We start from the raw sequence: 21576 nt of genomic DNA on the forward strand, positions 1-21576 counted from the left end.
TAACTAGAACAATAACAAACTGCAGTAAACGATATTTGCACTACAAAAGGCTGCGATTATGATAACGACAATACATTAAAATAATACGATAAGAAACACCAGTCTGCAATATGAAGCAGGGCTGTTTTTGTACAGCCTGAATAACTGGAATATTTAAGTTACAAATGACCGTACGTTATAAATAAGAGGGATAAATGAAGAAAATAGAGGATAAGTAACTAAATTGTTTACCAAAATTACAACCCGAATTACGGAAATGTTGGGACGTTTTTTTAAATTTGAATAAAATGAAAACTAAAAGACTTTTAAATCGCATGAGCCAATATTTTATTCACAATAGAACATAGATAACATAAATCTCTATACACTAAATGAGCTCAATACACTTTTATCCACTAAATGAGCTCATTTCAAATTTGATGCCTGCTACAGGTCTCAAAAAAGTTGGCACGGGGGCAACAAAGGGCTGAAAAAGCAAGAAATTTGAAAAGATTCAGCTGGGAGAACATCTAGCAACTAATTAAGTTAATTGACATCAGGTCTGTAACATGATTAGCTATAAAAGGGATGTCTTAGAGAGGCAGAGTCTCTCAGAAGTAAAGATGGGCAGAGGCTCTCCAATCCGTGAAAGAGTGCGTAAAAAGATTGTGGCATACGGTATGGGCAGCTTGCATGTTTTGGAAGGCACTATGAATGCTGAAAGGTATATAAAAGTTTTAGAACAACATATGCTCCCCTCCAGACGACGTCTATTTCAGCAGGACAATGTAAAACTACATACTGCAGCCATTACAACAGCATGGCTTCATAGTAGAAGAGTCCGGGTGCTGAATTGGTCTGCCTGCAGTCCAGATCTTTCACCTATAGAGAACATTTGGCGCATCATTAAACGGAAAATACGTCAAAGACGACCATGAACTCTTCAGCAGCTGGAAACCTATATCAGGCAAGAATGGGACCAAATTCCAACACCAAAACTCCAGAAACTCATAACCTCAATGCCCAGATGTCTTCAAACTGTTTTGAAAAGAGAGGAGATGGTACACCATGGTAAAAGCATGACCTGTCCCAACTATTTTGAGACCTGTAGCAGGCATCAAATTGGAAATGAGCTCATTTTGTGCATAAAATTGTAAAATTTCTCAGTTTAAACATTTGTTATGTTATCTATGTTCTATTGTGAATAAAATATTGGCTCATGTGATTTGAAATTCTTTTAGTTTTCATTTTATTCACATTTAAAAAACGTCCCAACATTTCTGGAATTCGGGTTGTAAAGAATTAAAGGCTGATAAAGAGCGGAATCATATTGGTCAACATATTTTCATGTGTAAAAAGGGTAGGCTGGCTTTATGGTGCAGCGTCCTGTTGATCAGTTCCACATTTTGCTATTACCATGCATGAAGCAGAACCGATTCTTTCGGCTAAAACCCAGCGTACCTGCCCATGTCTACACACACACGCACACGCACACGCACACGCACACGCACACGCACACGCACACACACACGCACACACACACACACACACACGCACACACGCACGCACACACGCACATGGGTGCGCACATTGGGCTACCATGTTTTATGGGAACATTCCATAGATGTAATGTTTTTATACTGAAGGCCTGCTGCATTTTCTATCCCTTACCCTACCCTACCCCTCACACAAAACTTTCCAGATTTTCACAAAAAAAAAAAACAAAAAAAAAACATTTAGTATGATTTATGCTTTTTTCCTCATGGGGACCAAAATATGTCCCCACAAGGTTAAAAATACTGGTATTACTATGTATCCTTGGGTACATTTGGTCCCCTAATGTAAGGAATGCCAGGTACACACACACACACAAGATTGATTCCCGTAACACATTTTTTCTGTTTATGCAATCCAGTTAATGGCATCACATAGACATGTTAAAAGCTGAAACCTGTGTATATAAAACACTTCCTGTTTTGGTCAATTCTAAACTGACCATATTTGTAAACCACAATGTATGTATATACTGCAATGTGTGTGTGTATATACATACATACATACATACGTTTGTTTTATGATGCCATTGATTTCATTATAAATACACATTTCTGTTCAAAGTAATTATGTTTATAAAAGAAACTCTATACTTGAATAAACTTACATCTAGAAAACAAAATGCAAAAGCTATTGTTGAATATTTTCGACAGATTTTTGATTAATGAATGTGTGATAAAAGTATCAGTTTCTTTCAAAAACATAACCCTAACTTCTGAATTGTTCAGCATATATTTCACTTATAAAAATGGACAGATAAAGTAACAGAGTCTGACAAAAGTGAATATTAAAGACACTTTGTCTTTATTAAGACATGCTTTGCAAAGCAATTATTTCCCATTTTTGCACATTTAATATGCATTTAGATTGAAAAAATTAGTCCAGTTAGTAAATGCAATTAACAGACTCTATAATAAAATCATTAGCCTCTTCAAACTTCAACAGTAAACATTTAACAGTAAACAGTATTTCTAAATTTGTTCTTTAGCTTTGTTTTAGACAGACAATACAGATGAATGTGTCAGAACATTAATAACTTAAATATTAAGCATTTCCCTGGTGGCCGTGTTATTTACAACATAATGTTCAAATATTCACTGAGCTATGGTTTTTATAAAAATATGAGATAAATGATACAAATCGAAACTTCAGAGGGATATTAGCAAATTAAACACTAAATGTACTGCGCAAAGGACAAAGAGCTAAAATGAATCTCATTATCAAAGACTATGTACTTTATATCAAGGACTATTTACATGTAAGATCATATCTTACAAAATGGTACCATAAAAAAACACTTTTCATCATGGGAATTTTCTTGATTCTGTTAGGTCTAGAATACGTTGAAGTAAAACTACCTTGATGTTACCATCTTCTACACAGTTGGTTTTGCAGACTCATTAACCGTTACCCATAATAGCCTTCGCTAACCAGTTCTCTCTGCGTAAGGAACCTAAAGGTGAAGTGCAGCATGAAACTAGTATCTGTAGATTATTAATAGACTGTGTGAACAGGGAAACCACTGTGCCCACCGCATCAGTATGACAAAGAACAAACTATTAACTACTCTTTGCATGATTATGTGGCTCTTTGCAGTGTTACCATGTGCAAACACTTTCAGACGAGGCTGGCAGAAAATGAAGGCAACTGGGTGAAGTAGCTTCAACTCTGTTAAAACTTTAAGCTGTAACTACCGTTCAAAAGTTTCGAGTCAGAAAGGTTTTTTTTTTTTAAAGAAATTAATACTTACATTCAGCAAGGATGCATTAAATTAATCAAAAGTGACAGTAAAGACATTTATATTTCAAAGTTCTTTTAAATTTTCTATTCATCAAAGAATACTGAACAAAAATATTAAAAAAATATTAAGCTGCACTGTTTCCAACATTGATTTGATAATATCAAATAATAGGAATGAATCCAACTTTTAAATATATTCAAACAGAAAAGTTATTTTTAATTGTAATACAATTTCACAGTATTACTGTTTCTACTGTATTTTTGATCCAATAAATGCAGCCTTGGTGAGCATAAGAGACTTCTTTCAAAAACATTTAAAAAGTCTTACTAATCCCAAATGTTTAAACGGTAGTGTATTTATGAAAATCTAAATTGTGGATATTTTTAGATTAGGTAGTCATTAATTATTCAGACCTGAATGCTAGCACAAAACTAAAGACTAAAGGTCATTGCACTCAGAGTCCAAAATCCTTGTCCGAAATTTTCGCAATGTTAAAAAATGAATACGACCACACATTGTGTCAATCACGTTTACACACTTTCTCCGAAACTTTCGTCTGTCATAAAAATTTCGGATTACATTTACATTTATGCATTTAGCAGACGCTTTTATCCAAAGCGACTTGCATTGCATTCAAGTTACAGTTTTTACATTTTATCTGCTCTTGCTTTCCCTGGGAATCGAACCCATGATCTTGGCGTTGCTAGCGCCATGCTCTACTATTTGAGCTACAGGAAAGCTACAGGTTTGATTTTCTGCGTTTTTGCATCCGTAGCAATAATTTTGATAGGAAAGGATGACGTATATGAAAAAACACGAAAAAACGCATATAAAATTTCGGACTCCGTGTGCAAGGACCTTTATTGTACTTTATACAACGGACATGGATCAGGAAATATATAGCAATGCTATGCATATGCTACATATTTAGTTTTAAACTGATTATTAACCTGTATAGATTATAAGATTAAGGTGCTGTAATTTTATTTCTTTTTTTATTTTACCTGACAGACATTACTGAAAAAGGTGTCTCAAAGATATTGAACGGGAGCCAAACAGAAAAATCTCCCTGTGAATTATCTTGCATATTCAGGTTGGCTGAGATGGCTTTGAAGGGCCAGAGTTTTGAAGAGAGGTTGTGTGGTTGAAGGGGCTGGTGGTCTAATTCAGTTTGGCCGAAGTTGGCAAAATGGCTTCGAAAAATTGGTGGGAAATTGGGACTTCTGTTTAAAACATACAAACACAACTTTTAAAAGCAGTGCAAATTTCAACATATCCCCCTTCAACAAATGTGTTAAAAGTGTAAAACGCTAATTTATCCAAAAAGTGGTTATGTGCAGATGTAATTTATGGGGGTTTAAATCCAACTAACAAAGTGGCAAATATAACTAAATGTATGGAATAAGAAACACAGTAAGCGAGCGTAATGTGAGATCGGAAGCAAGCTAAAATCACATTACGTGACATAACAGCAGGTATATTAACTGGCTAGCAAATTTTGCATGTTTCTCCACAAAATAAATGTCCAAATTTATCTCAATTTGGAGAGAAAATGGTCTGTCTTCCTACCATCAACACGCAGGCCTGCAGTGTCATCATCTAGAGCAGGGGTCCTCAATTCTGGCCCTCAAGGTCCACTTTCTTGCAGAGTTTAGCTCCAACCTTGATCAAACACACCTGAACCACCTAAATAAGACCTTCAGGAGCACTTGATAATTACAGACAGGTGTATGAAAGCAGGGCTGGAACTAAACTCTGCAGGTAGGTAGATTTCCAGGAACAGGACTGGGCGGCAACCCTAGAGGCTACATTACCAAAACTGTAAGGAAGTTCTCGTACAACCCTAATTGACCCTTCGCAAGGACCCGGCCCCCTTCGTTACTGTTGCTACATCTGACAAGCCATGCCGCTCTCATGCCACACATTGTGTTCTCACGCAGTGAAAAATACATTACGGAGCAAAGAGGAAACTGACAACACGCCAACAGACAACTCTTCCTCTTTACTAGTTATCGCTAGAAATAAACATGAATGAACATCAGAAGGTATCTTGTTTCAACCGTGTAAAGACGTCAGTACACACAATTTTTAAATTCAATTCCACCGACATTTATCTACTCTCCTGACTGGTTTGTTTGTCGGACAAAAATCGCAGATTCGCCATTATGACTGGTCAGATTGCCTGTCAAGGGTCAATTAAACACACCTGAGCAAGCTCATCAAGGTCTTCAGGATCCCTAGAAAATCACAGGTAATTGAGTTTGATCAGGGTTTGAGCTAAACTCTGCAAGGCAGTGGCCCCCCAGGACCAGATTTGAGGAACCCTGCAGCAGAGGCTATACAGCTACATCAGCAAAACTTTTAAGCCTAAAGTATACTTTGGCCATCCATGTTCTGCAACGGTCTGCAGACTGTCCACGTGACGCAATTGTAGTCATCAGACATTTCCGCGGACATCTGTGCACACTGTTTGCGTGCAGTCCAATTTTTGTGTCCACGTACAACAGCACAGGCATGTAAAAGTTGAGACAGAACGAGTTCACTAGGTGATACAATTCATCCATCCACCCTCATCCGCGGTTGAGTATACTTTGAAAGCTGTGTGGACACGGCTGAGCACAAGACGAAGTAGAACGTGGAAAGAGAAGTATACCCGGGCTTTAAGGCATCTTAGCCTTGCGAGGTTTAAAAAGTTGCTCAGAGATTTGAAAATGGTTGGGGATAAGAATTGCATTTGATCATTTGCATACTGTGAAACTGCATTTTCAGCATAGATCATCCCTACAGGTTCCTTCCACCAACACTTACCATTACAAACTTAATCTGTTTCTTTTATTAAGATCTTTTAGATTTGTGGCTTCCTTCAAGAACTGGTCAGCTTTCCTGAGCTTCTCCATTGCTGCAGAGAGCAAGATCTCTGGACTCGTGTCCCCCTTCGTTTCCGTCTCACCACTCTGTGCAGTCGCAATTGCGTTCAGCAGCTCTCCAGTCTCTTTGATCTCAGAAGACACTTTGCTTTGCAAGTCCTTTACGTCACTTCCATCTGGGTTAATTGGTATTTTTTTTCCATTGCTTTCCATCTCCTCCGCATTCTCCACAAGGAGGTTGCCTAGGGATGCGGAGCGGGCCTTGGAAGAAAGCTTGAGAGGCATGGTGAGGTGCAGGGACATGTTGGCACACTGGCTTGTGGTTGGATGTGCATTGAGATCTGAGGTCTTTGGGGTGGTGGATGGGGTTTCTATCGATGGCTCCTCCAAACTCTCAGCTTTGCTGTCAGATGGTTCTAAATCGTCCTCGCTGGTCTCCAAATCTAGTCCCTGGGAGCTTCCTTTGAGCTTTGCGGAGGATGGTGTAACTTGGTCACCGGTCTCAGACTCCTCTCCTGAGTGCTGGCCACTGTCTAAAGACTTCTCCTCCAAATCTTCACTTGACACATCACCAGCTGGCTCAGTTTTGGGTTCGGGAATCGTCAATTTGATGTCAACTGTTTCTGAAGACGAAGTGGTGGAGTGGGTAACGACCATTGGGTCACTTTGTGCAGGAGTGTCCTCTTTTTTGGCAGGTGCCTTGATTGGCTTCTTCTTGGGTGGAGCAGGGGGCCCAGGGCTCTTTTTTACAAATTCAGGAGTTGAAAGTGGAGTTAGATTAAGTTGTGGAGGTTCTAGTGAGGTTGCAACTTCTCTAGTGGTATCAGAGGCTTTCTTTGAGTTTTGAATTTCTTGTTCAGCTCTAGGTTCTTTTGATGGTACAGTAGGTGAATCCCACATCACTACTTGTGGTTTCATGACCTTTGTGGACAGAACAAAGGTCTCTACTTCCTCTAACTTATCCACATCTTCTATCTCATTTGAAGCTCCATCTCCCTTGGTACCTTCACCGTCAACATCAACCTCTATATTCTTCTCTTTTTCCTCGATTGTGACTGTGGCTGGTGTTACCGGTTGGGTAGGCTTTATATTTTTGGAAGGAGGAGTAGGGGGCTGGATGCTCTTGGTGGAAGGGGTTGGTTCGGAAGAGTCAGTGCTTTCTGCTTCAGCCTCCACTTTACTATCTGAGACATTCTTCTCAACAGCAGCCCCATCAACAGAGATGCAAGGCTTAGACTCCTTTGATGGAGGCATCGGTGGCATTGTCTTCTTTTGAGCTGCAGGTTCCTCATTTTTGGGCTCATCCTCTTTATGAGTTTCACTGGTTTTGTTGTCTTTTGATGGGGGCATGGGCGGCTTTATAACTTTCTTTTGGGGTGTGGGCTCTTCATCGACGTCCTCCTCTGGAATGTTGTTCATCGCCACAGATGGTTTAGAAGTTTCGGTTTGTTTATCCCCTTCTGGGTTCAAGCCATGAGTTCCATTCGGCATGATAACTTCACCATCAAGGTCCAGTCTTAATATTCCATCACTTGAAACATTTGCAACCTGTAAGAACAGACAGAATATTACATTTAGAGGATATGTCTGGCTTATTGCTTTTAGTGATTTAATGTAAGTACTTTTACATTGTGACAAAGGATTTCGTTTCAAATAAATGCTGTTTGTTTGGACTTTCTATTCATCAAATATTTCAATATAAATGATCACTTTTTCGACAAATTAATCATCAACTGTTTTCAACATTGCTAGTAATAAGAAAAGTTTCTTGAGCAACAAATCAGCATATGACATGTGACGTGACATTGAAGACTGGAGTAATGATGTTGAAAATTCAGCTTTGCATCACAGAATTAAAAAAGTAATAATATTTCACAATATTACTGTTGGACTGTACTGTTTTTGATCAAATAAATGATTATGATAGACCTGTTACAAAAACATAATCTCAATACTGCATATTTAATATTTTCTTTACTACCTTTTCCGTCATCGAACACTCATTTAAAAGTTCATCTTTAAAACACTAATGATTTCATGCTACTCTTAAATGTAATATTTAGCAAATCTCAAAATTAATATCCATTTCCATACTGTACATTATAAAGTTGTGATGGCTAAATTCACTTAAAAATTATTTATTTCAGTTATTTTATTTTATTTTTGGACACATTAGTATAGAATTTTAATATCAGCTTTAGTCAGAGATTTAACTGTTCTCCAACAGGGATGATAAAAAACGTGTGAAACGTGTGAAATGATTATATCATACCTCCTTCATGTGTATCCTTGTTGGCGGCCTTCTTCCACGGTTCCCCTTTGGTCGGTTCCGTGTAACATGTTCTAAAGAGCAGCTTTCATCAACTTTTACCTGATATTTAAAACATAAAAAATAAGAATCTGTAACTATATCTATGTTCATTCATGCAACACCATATTTATTCAGGAAGATCACAGAGAAAGGAATAATACAATACTGTGTTCATTAAAAAAAATGGAAAAAATCATATATGGCCATTGTAAATATTTTTATTTTCAGTCATGGTGCTAGTTATGTGCGTGTGTCTTTAAAAATCATAGTAAAATTTTACAGGTGAACAATAAACAGTACCTCGTCAAAAATTTTGTTCTTTGCCTTACTGATTCCTTCACTGAGTGCCTTGATCCAGGCCTCTTTCTCATCAGGAGTTTGTGCCTGAAGTTTGACATCTTGGACCTAAAATGAACAACAAATTTATAAATAGCATGAAATGCATAAACATGAATAAAACGCTGAAAAAAATTGACAGATTCAGTTGCGCATGCTAATCCTATTTTGCTTTTCTCTACGAAATAAAGTTAGGAAATAACCCGAGTTGGATCAAGCATCTAATATTATGTTGGATCACAAGCATTACCCACCAGACCACATTTTAACAATTACACTCAGTGCAGTATAAAGGGTTCATTAAATATCTAGTTTCAGTTTTGAAACTTCATTAAAATGAAACCGGAAAATACATTTGAGTGATTTGTCCATAGGATGTCCCGTTGTTCAGTTAGGTTTATATAAACTGTGTCTAACATCCTGTATATTGCCAGACTCAGCACGAGTCTGCGAAGTGCACTTCACCCTTAAAAAATAAAAAGGAAAGAAAAGATTTATGTTCTTAGAGTAGGGTGTGTCTAAAATATTTGTGAAACAGGAGGGTTTGGAATCTCTTAAATCTTTAAACTCTTTTCAAGAACTACAGTACGTGAGGTTTAGTTATAAAATAAAACACTAGGCTGTGGTGTCTGACTCATTCAGCTGGCTGGTCACAGTATTCAGGAGAGGAAAAAGTGACATGCTGGTCTGGCTGCTCTTTACACACACACACACACACACACACACACACACACACACACACACACACGTCCTCTTTTAGAGAAGTCTCTTGACATCTGCTGAGCTCTTTGCAGTTCGCCAACGCTTCGCTCTCGTCATCTGTTAGTAATAATGCATATTTCGCCTGTTAGGTATCTTCCGCATTTCTCAAGTCCTCTCCCCACCTCCAAGACTCTGGATTCAGTGTTATAGTGTACAGTAAACAATGAATATATACAGACTATTCCAAGGAACTATACCACCAGGTAAAGAATAGATTAGGTTGTAATAGATATGAGCTCATGGAGCACTATGACACACACTGTGTGTGTGTGTGTGTGTGTCCAAACGTTATGACATATCGTGCAATACAGTACACACTCCTCAGGATGAAGTCATCATTTACCATCATCTCTAAAGCGTCAGCAAATAAGGGTTTGACGGGTAAAACAATCCAGCAGTCTACAAGCTTAAAGTGAAACAAATCTCAAAAATATTTCACCGCAAAACAAAAACACACTGAATGCTTATACATTTTCTAAAAGTGCAATGCCCTTAAAACTGTATCTGGGTCAATGACATGATGCTCCTTTTAAAGTGTCTATTAATTTTCAAACATACATTAAAAATGCAGTCCATACAGACAATGACTTCAATACACCTCTTCTATTATTAATATGCTTTCAATTTCTGAATTAAAATGCATTTCTGTGGAGCTTAACATCAAAGATTATATGTTGGTGAAACCATCTTGAGCTGCCATTAAAAGATGGAAATAAAACAATCATTATTTATTTAAAAATACAAGTTTTAAACATTCTTATTATAATCCTGCCTGTGTGTCAAGGTCAGTAAGTCCATTAAAAATATCAGATCATTTGAACTTCTGACACTGTGATGATGAGAGTGCTTGTGGTCGTCAGATCTCAGATGGATAACAACTAGAACATTTTATTCATGATTCAAAAATTCATGATATTTGACAATAGATACCTATATATTAGATGAAAAACTTAAACTTGCTTTATCAAGTTTAATCTGAAATATTAAAATTACCAAAACTGAAATAAAGGAACCTAAAAAAATTAAAATGAAAACGACTTTAAAAATATAAAAATAAAAGCTAATACAATATATTAATAAATAATATCATATTATATAAACACTAAATAAAAAGTATATAATTACTAAAAAATAACACTGGTATGTAAAAATGCTATTTTTCTTATTTTACTTGTCATTTTAAGAGTAATTTAATCAAAACTTTCTTAAAAAAAAAAAAAAAAAAAAAAAAAATCAATCAATAACCAACATTAAAACAAAGATTACATTAAAAAAAACAACTTAGTTTAGAACATGTGCTTTCCTTTTATCATCTCAAACATCCTTATTCATCATATAGTCTACAGAGGAAAATCCACTTTTCACTAGAAAGTGAAAAAAATATGGTTTGTGGCTGTTTTGATATACCACAAGTATTTGCATAGTTATACAGGAAATCTTACCTCTGCGTTTTTGAATATATAAACACTAGGACAGGAAATGATGCCTTGCTAAAGGTTGTCTTGCGTTTCACACTATGACTGTGTTAACATCTTTTCTAACCTTGAGTAAAGGCCACTTTTAACAAAAAGTCAGCAACATTTTTAAACCTGGGTTATTAAACCAAGACTAAAGTACAGTGCCAAAGGTTTATATCATGAATTACCAACCCATGATAAAGTATAAATAATGTGAAAAATAACCCTGGGTGAAGACATGAAACACAGGATGTTTATCATTCTTTATCTCAATAAAGTGTTGCAATATTTGACACCAAGCATAAAGGAAAAACACCACTCATGCACACGTTCTGCCATTATTTCAAGCAACTTTGAAAGCAGTGAAGTGTCACAGAGCAGGAGGCATGAGTAATTGGCTCATCATTGGTCATGTGTCCGTTCAGATATGTGTCTGATTCATTAGACTCAGTACAATGACCTAGTGTGCCTCTAGTGCGTGCCATATTGAACTACTGACGTCACGACTGCAAGCCAGCCATCGACGACTGTGTATTGCATTGTCATCCTAATGTGAGCCACTCTTTATATCACACACAAAGGGAAGGGTAGACTGATATATTTGACATGGTGCAGCAATGAAATGTTAATTATTACCTTGTTACCACACTTGGGGCTTCGTATTAGTACCAGTCTGTGTTTCTTCTTGAAAGGACTCTTTAACTCGTGGCAAGTGTCGTAGTTGTCCAAGTCCAGTTTCTCCAGGCATGTTGTCAATTCCTGCACGACAGGGAAAAATTTTCTTATTTGTAAAGGATAAACCAGAGGAAAATTGTATGGTTTGGAGGTTGTTCAATGGAGTTTAGTTAGGTTTTATTTAAAGGAAAAGTTTACACAAATATGAAATTCTGTCATCATTTACACACCCCCATATTGTTTCAAACCTGTATGGCTTTCTTTCTTCCACGGAAACCTAAAGGTATAGTTAGCAGAATGTTCACACTGCATGAGGACTAAAATATTAAATGACTTGTGCACAACACTGCAAATTGTTGAGACTATATTTTTTGCATGTTATACACACGAAGAAGAGTCACATAGATTTAAAAAGACGGTGGTGAGTAAATGGAGACAGAATTTTCATTTATTGGTATTATCTTTGTCTCAGATTCAGAGTTATCATCGTTAAATAAAATTAAACTGACACCGTTAAAAGCTATTTTGTTAACTGAAATAAATCTAAAATAAAAAGTAGTATAAATATTGGATGAAAAACAAACTAATTGAAAATTAGGAATGTTGACTTGGCACCTAAATGAAATAATTTTAAGCAGTGAAAATAAAACAAAAATGAAATAAAAACAAATTAAATAATTAGAAATAAAAAAATAAAAAAAAATGACAAAAGCACATAAAATTAATAAAAATTAAACTAAAATTATTAAAAAATAAAATATAAAAACTAATTCAAAATATTACTACAACTATAATAGTATATAAATAATACTAAAATAACACTGCTCAGATGTTTCTTCTAAAACTCCTCATGGAAAAAATTATTAAATGAGTTCTTTGCTGACAATAAGAGTACAAAGCTAAAAAAGCTGTACTTTGTGATTTTGCTTTATTGCTTTACTTTCACTTTGTGAAAAGTAATCAATTTTAAATGTCTGGATGAAGCATGGATGGATAAAAATTTATTTAAATACTTTCTGCTTTGCAATTGGGATGGAAATAAAAAAATCATTCATCCCAAAACAAAAGCTTTCTAGAAAAAATGAGTATTTTCTTAATTCACAATCCCAATGCATATTAATCTTATGTTAATCTTATTAAGCCTATTGCTGTCATTTTCCATCAAAACGTCATGATGTTCTCCGTCTGTAACAAGACTTTTGTTTTCAGTTGAAACAGGAGGCTACACACTGTATTTTTAGCCGGTGTAATGGTTAAACCAATGTTAAACAACAGCCAAATAGCTATTAATAAAAGTAATTTTAGCAATGGTATGATGGACCACTTTACAATCCAATTCACTCCCGGTGGATATCCAATCATGCCCCAACCAACATTTTTTCTTGTGCAATAACATACTTAACTCAGAAATTCATGTAATTATGAAAGTACAGTGGGGTGGTTTCATGCTGACTTCATATCTATGTTTCATCATGATTTAGCAGACTTACCTCACTCTCATAGACCGCAATCACTGTTCGCTCCAGCTGAATGTATCGGTCCTTGTAGCTGCTCAAGAACCTGCCTGTAGACTTCTTCAACCAGCCGGCCTTCTCAGCGCTCGTCACCTCTTTGGGCTTGGCTGGCTCCTCTTTCACACCCTGTTTTGGAAAGGACGGAGGAAATCAGCATTTCTTAAGTGAACCAAAATTTCAGTTTGACTTGGCACACATTGAGCGCCGAGTCCAGCGAGAGCATTCCTTCAAGGGGAGGATGAATGTAGCGGCTAGATTATCATTTTTTGGCCAGCGTATGGGTTTCATGAGACCTTCAACACCTTTTCAAATTTAATAGAAAGGACAGATGACGCCTTATTTCCACATCTGCTCTGTTTCATTTTTTACAGCCTTCTCGTGACATTTGGGGATCTTATCTGAATTTACTATTCAGCATGTAATTACTGGCATTTGCTTAGGAAAGAATTACTAATATTATTTCTCATAATTTAGGGTTAGAGATTTAAAAAATATCAGAATTGAACTTTGAAGGTGCACTATTACGTTTTAAGTGATCAGACTCGGAAAACATTAAAAATTACATTAACTATTTTATTTTACATTAAAGTAAAAAACATTTTTGCTCATTGAAATAAAGCTGGTATAAAATAAAGATTAAATAATAGATGAAAAACTAGATGAAAATGATAAATGTTGCCTTAACAGAAATAAGTTTAAGCACTAAAAATACTACTAACTACTAAAATCACTACTAATTGTAAATGAATAAAACCTAAAACTGAAATAAAACTAAATTAAACCTAAACAGTAATCAGAATTATTATCGTTAACTAAAACTAAACCCATTAAACATTTTCATTACTTGAAATAAAATAAATGTTAACTGAAATAAAACAAAATATTTAAAAAAGCATTTCATTTCAGCTAATTGCCAATTAAGGCAAAATGTCGTGTTTGTTTAGTTTAAGTTGAAATATTAAAATAACTAAATCTAAATAAAGTAATAAATAAATGACTAAAACAAACTACAGACATGTTTAAAAAAAATAAAATAAAAAATCACAAAAATCACACAAACTAAAATGGAAATATAAAACATAAAAATAAAATCTTATTCAAAATATTAACAAAAACTATAGTATCAAAGATACTAAAATAATGATTGTAATATTTAAAAAATAATAATAATAAAAATGTCAAAAGCACAAAACTAAATTGATAAAAATTAAAATAAAATTAAAATAAAATAGAAAATAAAAGTAAACGGTCGTTCAAAATATTGATTAAAACTATAATAGTACATAAAAAATCCTAATGCATTGAACACTGCACTGAAATAGGGATTTGTGTCAGAATGTGAGAAAACAAGCAACAACCTAGCAACCCCTAGAACAGCCTAGCAACTGCATATCAATGCACTCCATTACTGTTACCTAAGCACCACACACAATTCCTTAAAAAATTTACAAAAAACTAATTCTAACCATCACGGCAGTGAGAGTGACACAGGCGAGTATAGTTGTGCGCTTTAAAAAAAAAAAAAAAAAACTTTTTTGGCAATTATTATTCAATTACGAAAATAAAATGCAGCCCCATGCAGCTGTATTTAGAATTCCCAGGAATTTTCAGTAGGAGTCTATGCGAGGAAATTCCTCAGGATGTCTCTTTAGAGGGTCATCGAGCTGTTTTTCCACTTTCACTGGGCCTTTGGAAAGAGCAGCATGCGCTAGAGAAGGTGCAGCTGTCCGAGGGAGGAAAACCTGCAGAATAATAGGAGCAGCACTGTGCCATGACTTTCTCACACTGCCCTGTCCGGGAAACCACCAGGTCACTCGTACCCTTGCAGCGTCTGCGCCGAGGGAGGGGGACGGAGCGTGAGGCGGCTCTTTGTTTCTCTCCTTCTGTTTGTGTGTAAATTGGAGCAGAGCGCACGGCACATCACAACACAACACAACACAACACACTTGCTGGAGAGAGACTTTGGGTGGGACGGAAAAATCTATATTGTGAAATAACACAGTGGAGCCAATTTGGACCTACAAAACAGAGCGCAAACGAGAGCAGAGTGCATAAAGTGTTTTAAAGCATATGATAAAACAGGAAATAAGCCAAAACATACGCTAAGCTTGTGCTGATCAAACAGGAACTTGCAGTGCTAGATGAGATAATTTAAGAAAGCGAGAAGTTTCATTGGCGTATGCTGAGGCATGCATCAGTGTTGCTGTTGCTCATACTAGGGTTTGGGGTTTGCTCAGGTCGTTTACACCAGCATCACTCGTTCCCACACATTTGTGCTATGAACATGAATGTGAAAGTCATCAGATATATGGTTTTCTATTGGTGGCTGACAAAATGAGACAAAAAATGCATTAATGGAAGAACTATCTTGGGAGCAGAATATCATAGAGACTTTAGGGTTTGGGCTCTTCTGACTTGGACTTAGAAACATCCACCTAGTAACAGGCCTAGAAACATTGCGGAAATGCACTGAAAAGCACTCATACCCTAGCAACCGCATAGCGATGAACGGAAAACCTTCCAAAACATCAAACAATGTGTCTAAAGTTTTGCATGGGCAAGAGCAGAAATTATTTCAGAATTAATACATATTTAATTATTACATTTGGATTTTCACAAAACCTGATCATGCAATCAAGGAAAGCACACAAAAATGTACAAAGGAAGAGAATAATAATAATAATAATAAATGAGACAAAGACATAAAAATAATATGTAATATATAATATTAAAGTAATAATAATATTAATTATTATTATTATTATTAGTAACATTAGTAATTATTATTAATAATATTATTACTATTAATAATCATTTTATTAAGCTACATTAAAGTTTTCAAGGCAGTTTACATAAGACATAGGCCCTAAATAATAATAATAATAATAATAATATTATTATTATTATTATCATTGTTAATTGTACATATGATTGTTTTTAGAGGCAGTTTACATGAGACAGACATAAAACAACATACAATATACAATATATATAATATAAAATAATAATAATTATTATCATTGGTAGTAATAGTAGTAATTATTTTAAATCATAATATTACTATCAATAATAATAATTTTATAAAGCTCCTTTAAACTTTTCAAGGTAGTTTACATAAGACATAAAACATAAATAATAATAATAATAATAATATAATAAAATTATTATTATTGTTAATTGTATATCATTGTTTTTAAATGCAGTTAACATGAGACTAAGACATAAAACTGACATAAAGACAAAAAATATCTGTAATATATAATATAATATTAAAACACCAGACATAAACAGTATAATAATAATAACAACAAGTATTATTAGTAGTAGCATTATTATGTATTTCTATTAATCATAATAATTTTATAAAGCTTCCTTGAAGATTATAAGAGTTTACGTTAGAAATAAAACTATATATATATTATATAAAAAATACTATAAAAGTAAAAATAGTAAAGGAAAATAAAAGAATTAAACGTTCAACAAAGCAAAAGTTACTTTTTTTTTTTTTTTTTTAAAGACTACACTTTAAAAATGGTTTTTAATGTTGAATATGGTAGAAGATCTATGCAAAAACTCCATATAACTCTGCATGATTGTTTAGTGAGACACACTTTAGCCATCATGTGTTTCATATACATACAAAAGGCCATGCATGCGCACAGCTCCATCTAGGTCAGATATCAGAGCCCTGACCTGGCCTGTGTCGACTCGCCACACATCTAAATATGAATCATCTGTGCGCTTCTTCCCAAGACCTCACTGCAACCCAGACCAGAGCGACTCAACTTGTTCAAAGACTCTGCAACAAACTGCAAATTTTGGCAAGCATTTAACTGTCCATGGTCCAATAATAGTTCTGCCCAAACAAATGGAAACCTGTCCTCTTAAACAACTGTTGCAGCATCTTTGTAGTATATTTGCAAGATCTCAATCAGGGAAGTGTAAAACATGAATGCCAAGCAGAGAAGTATAAAAGAGGAAATAGTAACCAACGTTAGAGAATTTACAGGAATTAAGTATTCTTGCTACACTATAGTCCTCCTTACCGCCAGAGTTTAACAAAAAAGGGTAGAGAAGGCACGATTGTCAGTGTGAAACCAGGTCACTCCTAACAAAGAAAGAATCAATTGGAATGCGCAAGTGCTTTGGCATGGTGGGAGTGGTTGCATAGTGTGGCGTAAACTCGGGGCCAGAACGTAAAAGTTACTGGTTTGAGCCCTTCAAGGAAATAGCCATGAGCTTTGACCCTTGTAACCTTGAGCAAGACAGCAAACAACGGGTCGCTCTCAGCTTCAGACAGCATGCGTACAGACAGAACACCCACAGTCCATTCACTGACCATCCGATGCATGTTGCACACAAACATTTCTAGAGCAGCAAATAAACTATCCATGAGAATTGAGTTTTCTGGCTGAAAAATAAATATTACATACACTACCATTCAAAATTGAAACTTTTAATGTTTTAAAAATAATGTTTTAATGTCTCTTATGCTCACCAAGGCTGCATTTATTTGATCAAAATACTGAGAAATATGATTGCAATTTCAAATAACTGTTTTCTATTTGAATATATTGCAAAATGTAATTTATTGCTGTGATCAAAGCTGAATTTTCAGCATCATTACTCCAGTCTTCAGTGTCACATGATCCTTCAGAAATCATTCTAATATGCTGATTTGCTGCTTAAGAAACATTTATGATTATTATCAATGTTGAAAACAGTTATGCTGTTTAATATATTTTTTGTGGAAACTGTAATTTCTTTTTTGTAACATTATAAAATCGTATTAAATGTAATATACAATACCTATTTAGCATCCTTGCTAAATAAAAGTATACATTTCTTGCTGTATAGAAACATTGGGCAGTGAATTATTTTTGGACAAACAGAATTCCAAATGCTACAAATAATTCTGCTCATTCATTTTTATGCTGTTGTGCAAGTTTTTGAATGTTTCTTTTCTTCTGTTATTGTGATATTGAGATACTGCATTACTTATTGCATTACTTTCTAAATCCCATCAACCTTGGACTAGTTGAACAATACAATGATAGACATGAAACTGTTCTTCCAAATAAATGTAAAATTTGCTTAAATTATTCCTAACTGACCAAAGCGAGAAGGTTACCTTAAAAACATACATATCAACATTAGACAATAGATGCTGATGTTAAATCCACTATAGTTTTATATAAATATAATTGTTCTATAGTCCATACAGTATTTAGTAACTATTTAAATTACTATTTAAATTACAGAAAAAATAAAAGTAATCCCTTACTTTATTTTTTATAGGGAAGCGTAATTAAATTAATTACTTCGAGTAATTCATTACTTAGTAATGCATTACACCCGACACTGTTTACCATCCAATAAATGTCACATAAAAACAAAATGAACTGTGCTTGGTCGCTTTACATGACAGTCAGACAGTCTCTTCCTGTGCAAGTAGGCAGATCTTGACCAAAACAAGCCGCAAAGTGATGCAGACGTTACGCTGATAGTGAAAAGATAAATGACTACAAAAATGGCACACAAGCGCTCTTTTACTGCTGATGCTTTTAAAAGTTTATGACAAGCTGAAAAGATGAGGGCAGCCTCATTAAGAGCTTCATTAGGAGGTAAACACTGGGTGATCTTCATAAAAAACAGTGAACAGTGAGAAGCATTTTCATGGCTCTCTGAAGTATATAAACCACAGATGCAGCCCCACAACAACCAAAATTTACTGTGACCACAACAGCTGCTCTTTGTCTTAACGTCACATTAAATTGGGTATGTTTTTCCATGCTGTCATTATGTTCAGATAAATATGGCATCAAATTGGCCGTGATGTACACAAAGGCCATTCAGGCACAAATGCATTCCTTGACACAAACATCTGTCGCTATTCATCTCGATTCACATTTCAACTTCAGATACTTCTGTTCTAATAAATGACAACCAAGACGGCAAGCTAATGTCAAGGTAATGTCGTCTTATCAAAGCTCATTAAAGATTCTAGCTGTGTCTGTGTACACTACATATTAACAGTGTGGGGTTTCAGCTCTGCCTTCCAGCATCACTGACCAATGTTACTTCCTCATTTCAGTGAGCATTTCCTGAAACTACTGCCTCTTATCTTTTTCACAGAAATCTACGTTTATATAGAGATAGATAGATAGATAGATAGATAGATGACAGCTAGAAAGATAAATAGATAGATAGATAGATAGATAGATAGATAGATAGATAGATAGATAGATAGATGACAGCTAGAAAGATAGACAGACAGACAGACAGACAGACAGACAGACAGACAGACAGACAGACAGACAGACAGACAGACAGACAGACAGACAGACAGATAGATAGATAGATAGATAGATAGATAGATAGATAGATAGATGGATGACAGATAGAAAGATAGACAGACAGATATTGACAGACAGATGGTAGATAGATAGATAGATAGATAGATAGATAGATAGATAGATAGATAGATAGATAGATATTGACATATAGACAGACAGACAGATAGATAGATAGATAGATAGATAGATGACAGCTAGACAGATATTGACAGATAGATAGATAGATAGATAGATAGATAGATAGATAGATAGATAGATAGATAGATAGATAGATGGTTGGATGACAGATAGAAAGATAGACAGATATTGAGATACAGACAGATATTGAGAGACAGACAGATTATAGATAGATAGATAGATAGATAGATAACGCCCTAGATGTAGCTACAGACAGACACACTACTGGATGGATGGAACATGTTCAAAACAATGTCTATCTATCTATCTATAATCTGTCTGTCTGTCAATATCCGTCTATCTTTCTATCTGTCATCCAACCATCTATCTATCTATCTATCTATCTAAACAGAAAACAGTAAACACACACAACGCTTGCCTCTGAGGGGTTGGATGCTGCTTCACTTCCTGGTGCCGATCTAAAGCTACATCACCTCGATCTGATGAACAGAATATTAATAATTCTTAATTCTTAAGATTGACTCTGTTGGATTTCACGACGAGTTTAATTTCAGTGCACAAAATACGCTTCAAATAAACAAGTGATGCAACCCACCATTTCAATACGCTCAGTTCCTACACGCACGAGACAGAATAACAGTATCAGCACTGAACCAAGTCAAAGTTAAAGTAAAGTCAAGTGAGTTTTGCTTCACGTCGCCAATGATGTTGCAACAGTTAGTTTGTTTATATAACAATGCATAAATGTTCAATTTTAAAACACCATCTGTACAGCGATAAAGAAAGATATGTGAAATACTCACATCTTCCATGATATAAAAACAAAGATCCCGTTATGCGCAGAAGAAAACGCTCGACGCAGGACTTTATCTCGGGTTAAAACTGTTGATCTGTCTTCGTCTCAACTTTCTCACATCCAACATGACGATGAAAAACAAGGAACTGTGTACGAGGCTGAAATGTAACGGGACTCTGCTGCTCTTTTCCTCTTTCGACTTTCAGCAGTTACAAAGTTTGAGGCTTGAAAAAAAAAAAACTTTGGTTTCCGGTAAGTCCCCAAAAGCCTCTGCCGCTGCCAAGAGACACCACGGCCGCGTCTCAAAACACAGCGAGCTGCCTATCTAGACAGCCTCGGAACGCCAGGAATTCATGTCTAAACTCTCGCTTTCTAACAAAAATGCTTTGACGGACGTAGCGCGCGAGGTCTAAAATGACTTTCCAGTTAAAAGACTTTTGAATGGAATTTGTATAGATCTATTCTGGGTAATCTCACGCATCCCAAATTGTTTTTCTGTACCTCGAACACCTGAACTTTAAAGACGTTGTATGCACAACGTAAAGTCTTTTGTGATAAATCAGTTAGATTTAGATCTGCAATGACTTGATTAATGACAGTATTTATGTTTTGTCAGTGTTCCCTCCTGAAATGAACTAAAAAGTGCTGTTGCCATGGTTACCTCCGAGGTCAAGCGATTTTTGAGTAGGCCTACTGCCTTTTTCTCTCAAAATTCAGAATTTTTCCTCACAATTCCAAAATTCAGATTTGCGAGATTCAAACTCCTGAAATGTCAAACTGTGAAACTCAACTCAAAATTCTAAGAAAAGAAAAAAAAAAAGCTGAGTTTGTATCTCACAATTCTGACTTTTATATAAACACAAAATTTCTAGATATAATCTGCATAGGCCTATACATTTATTATTATTATTTTTTTTCTTTAATTATTTTTTTTTCTTTTTTAATTATTATTATTATTTTTTTTTTTGCCAGAAACAGGCTTCCATAGAGAAAAAGTGTAACGGGGAATATAAATAAAGAAGATATTTTGAATCAGTCAGTGGCTACCGTCAACTGTTTGATGACCAACATTCTTAAAAATAACTTATTT

General features: G+C 35.2%; 1 protein-coding gene across 1 annotated transcript; it reads right to left on the bottom strand.

Annotated features, from left to right (window-relative positions):
• Positions 1-2314: 2314 nt before the first annotated feature.
• On the bottom strand, positions 2315-20993 carry plekho2 (pleckstrin homology domain containing, family O member 2). Its single transcript, XM_058782807.1, has 6 exons — positions 20494-20993; positions 13173-13322; positions 11644-11766; positions 8753-8857; positions 8414-8512; positions 2315-7689 (listed from the first exon to the last, which is right to left on the bottom strand). Exons 1-6 carry the CDS (start codon positions 20500-20502, stop codon positions 6085-6087), a joined length of 2091 nt encoding a protein of 696 aa, XP_058638790.1. The 5' UTR covers positions 20503-20993; the 3' UTR covers positions 2315-6084.
• Between the last annotated feature and the right edge of the window lie 583 nt (positions 20994-21576).

This window comes from Onychostoma macrolepis, chromosome 07, assembly GCF_012432095.1.
Source record: "Onychostoma macrolepis isolate SWU-2019 chromosome 07, ASM1243209v1, whole genome shotgun sequence".
Classification (NCBI taxonomy): Eukaryota; Metazoa; Chordata; class Actinopteri; order Cypriniformes; family Cyprinidae; genus Onychostoma; species Onychostoma macrolepis.

Excerpts from the sequence above, each read along its gene's own strand:
- plekho2 (XM_058782807.1), bottom strand. Across the intron at positions 11,767-13,172 it reads TTGCGGTCTATGAGAGTGAG|GAATTGACAACATGCCTGGA; the intron begins GTAAGTCTGCTA and ends CCTGTCGTGCAG. Across the intron at positions 8,513-8,752 it reads AGAACAAAATTTTTGACGAG|GTAAAAGTTGATGAAAGCTG; the intron begins GTACTGTTTATT and ends TTTAAATATCAG.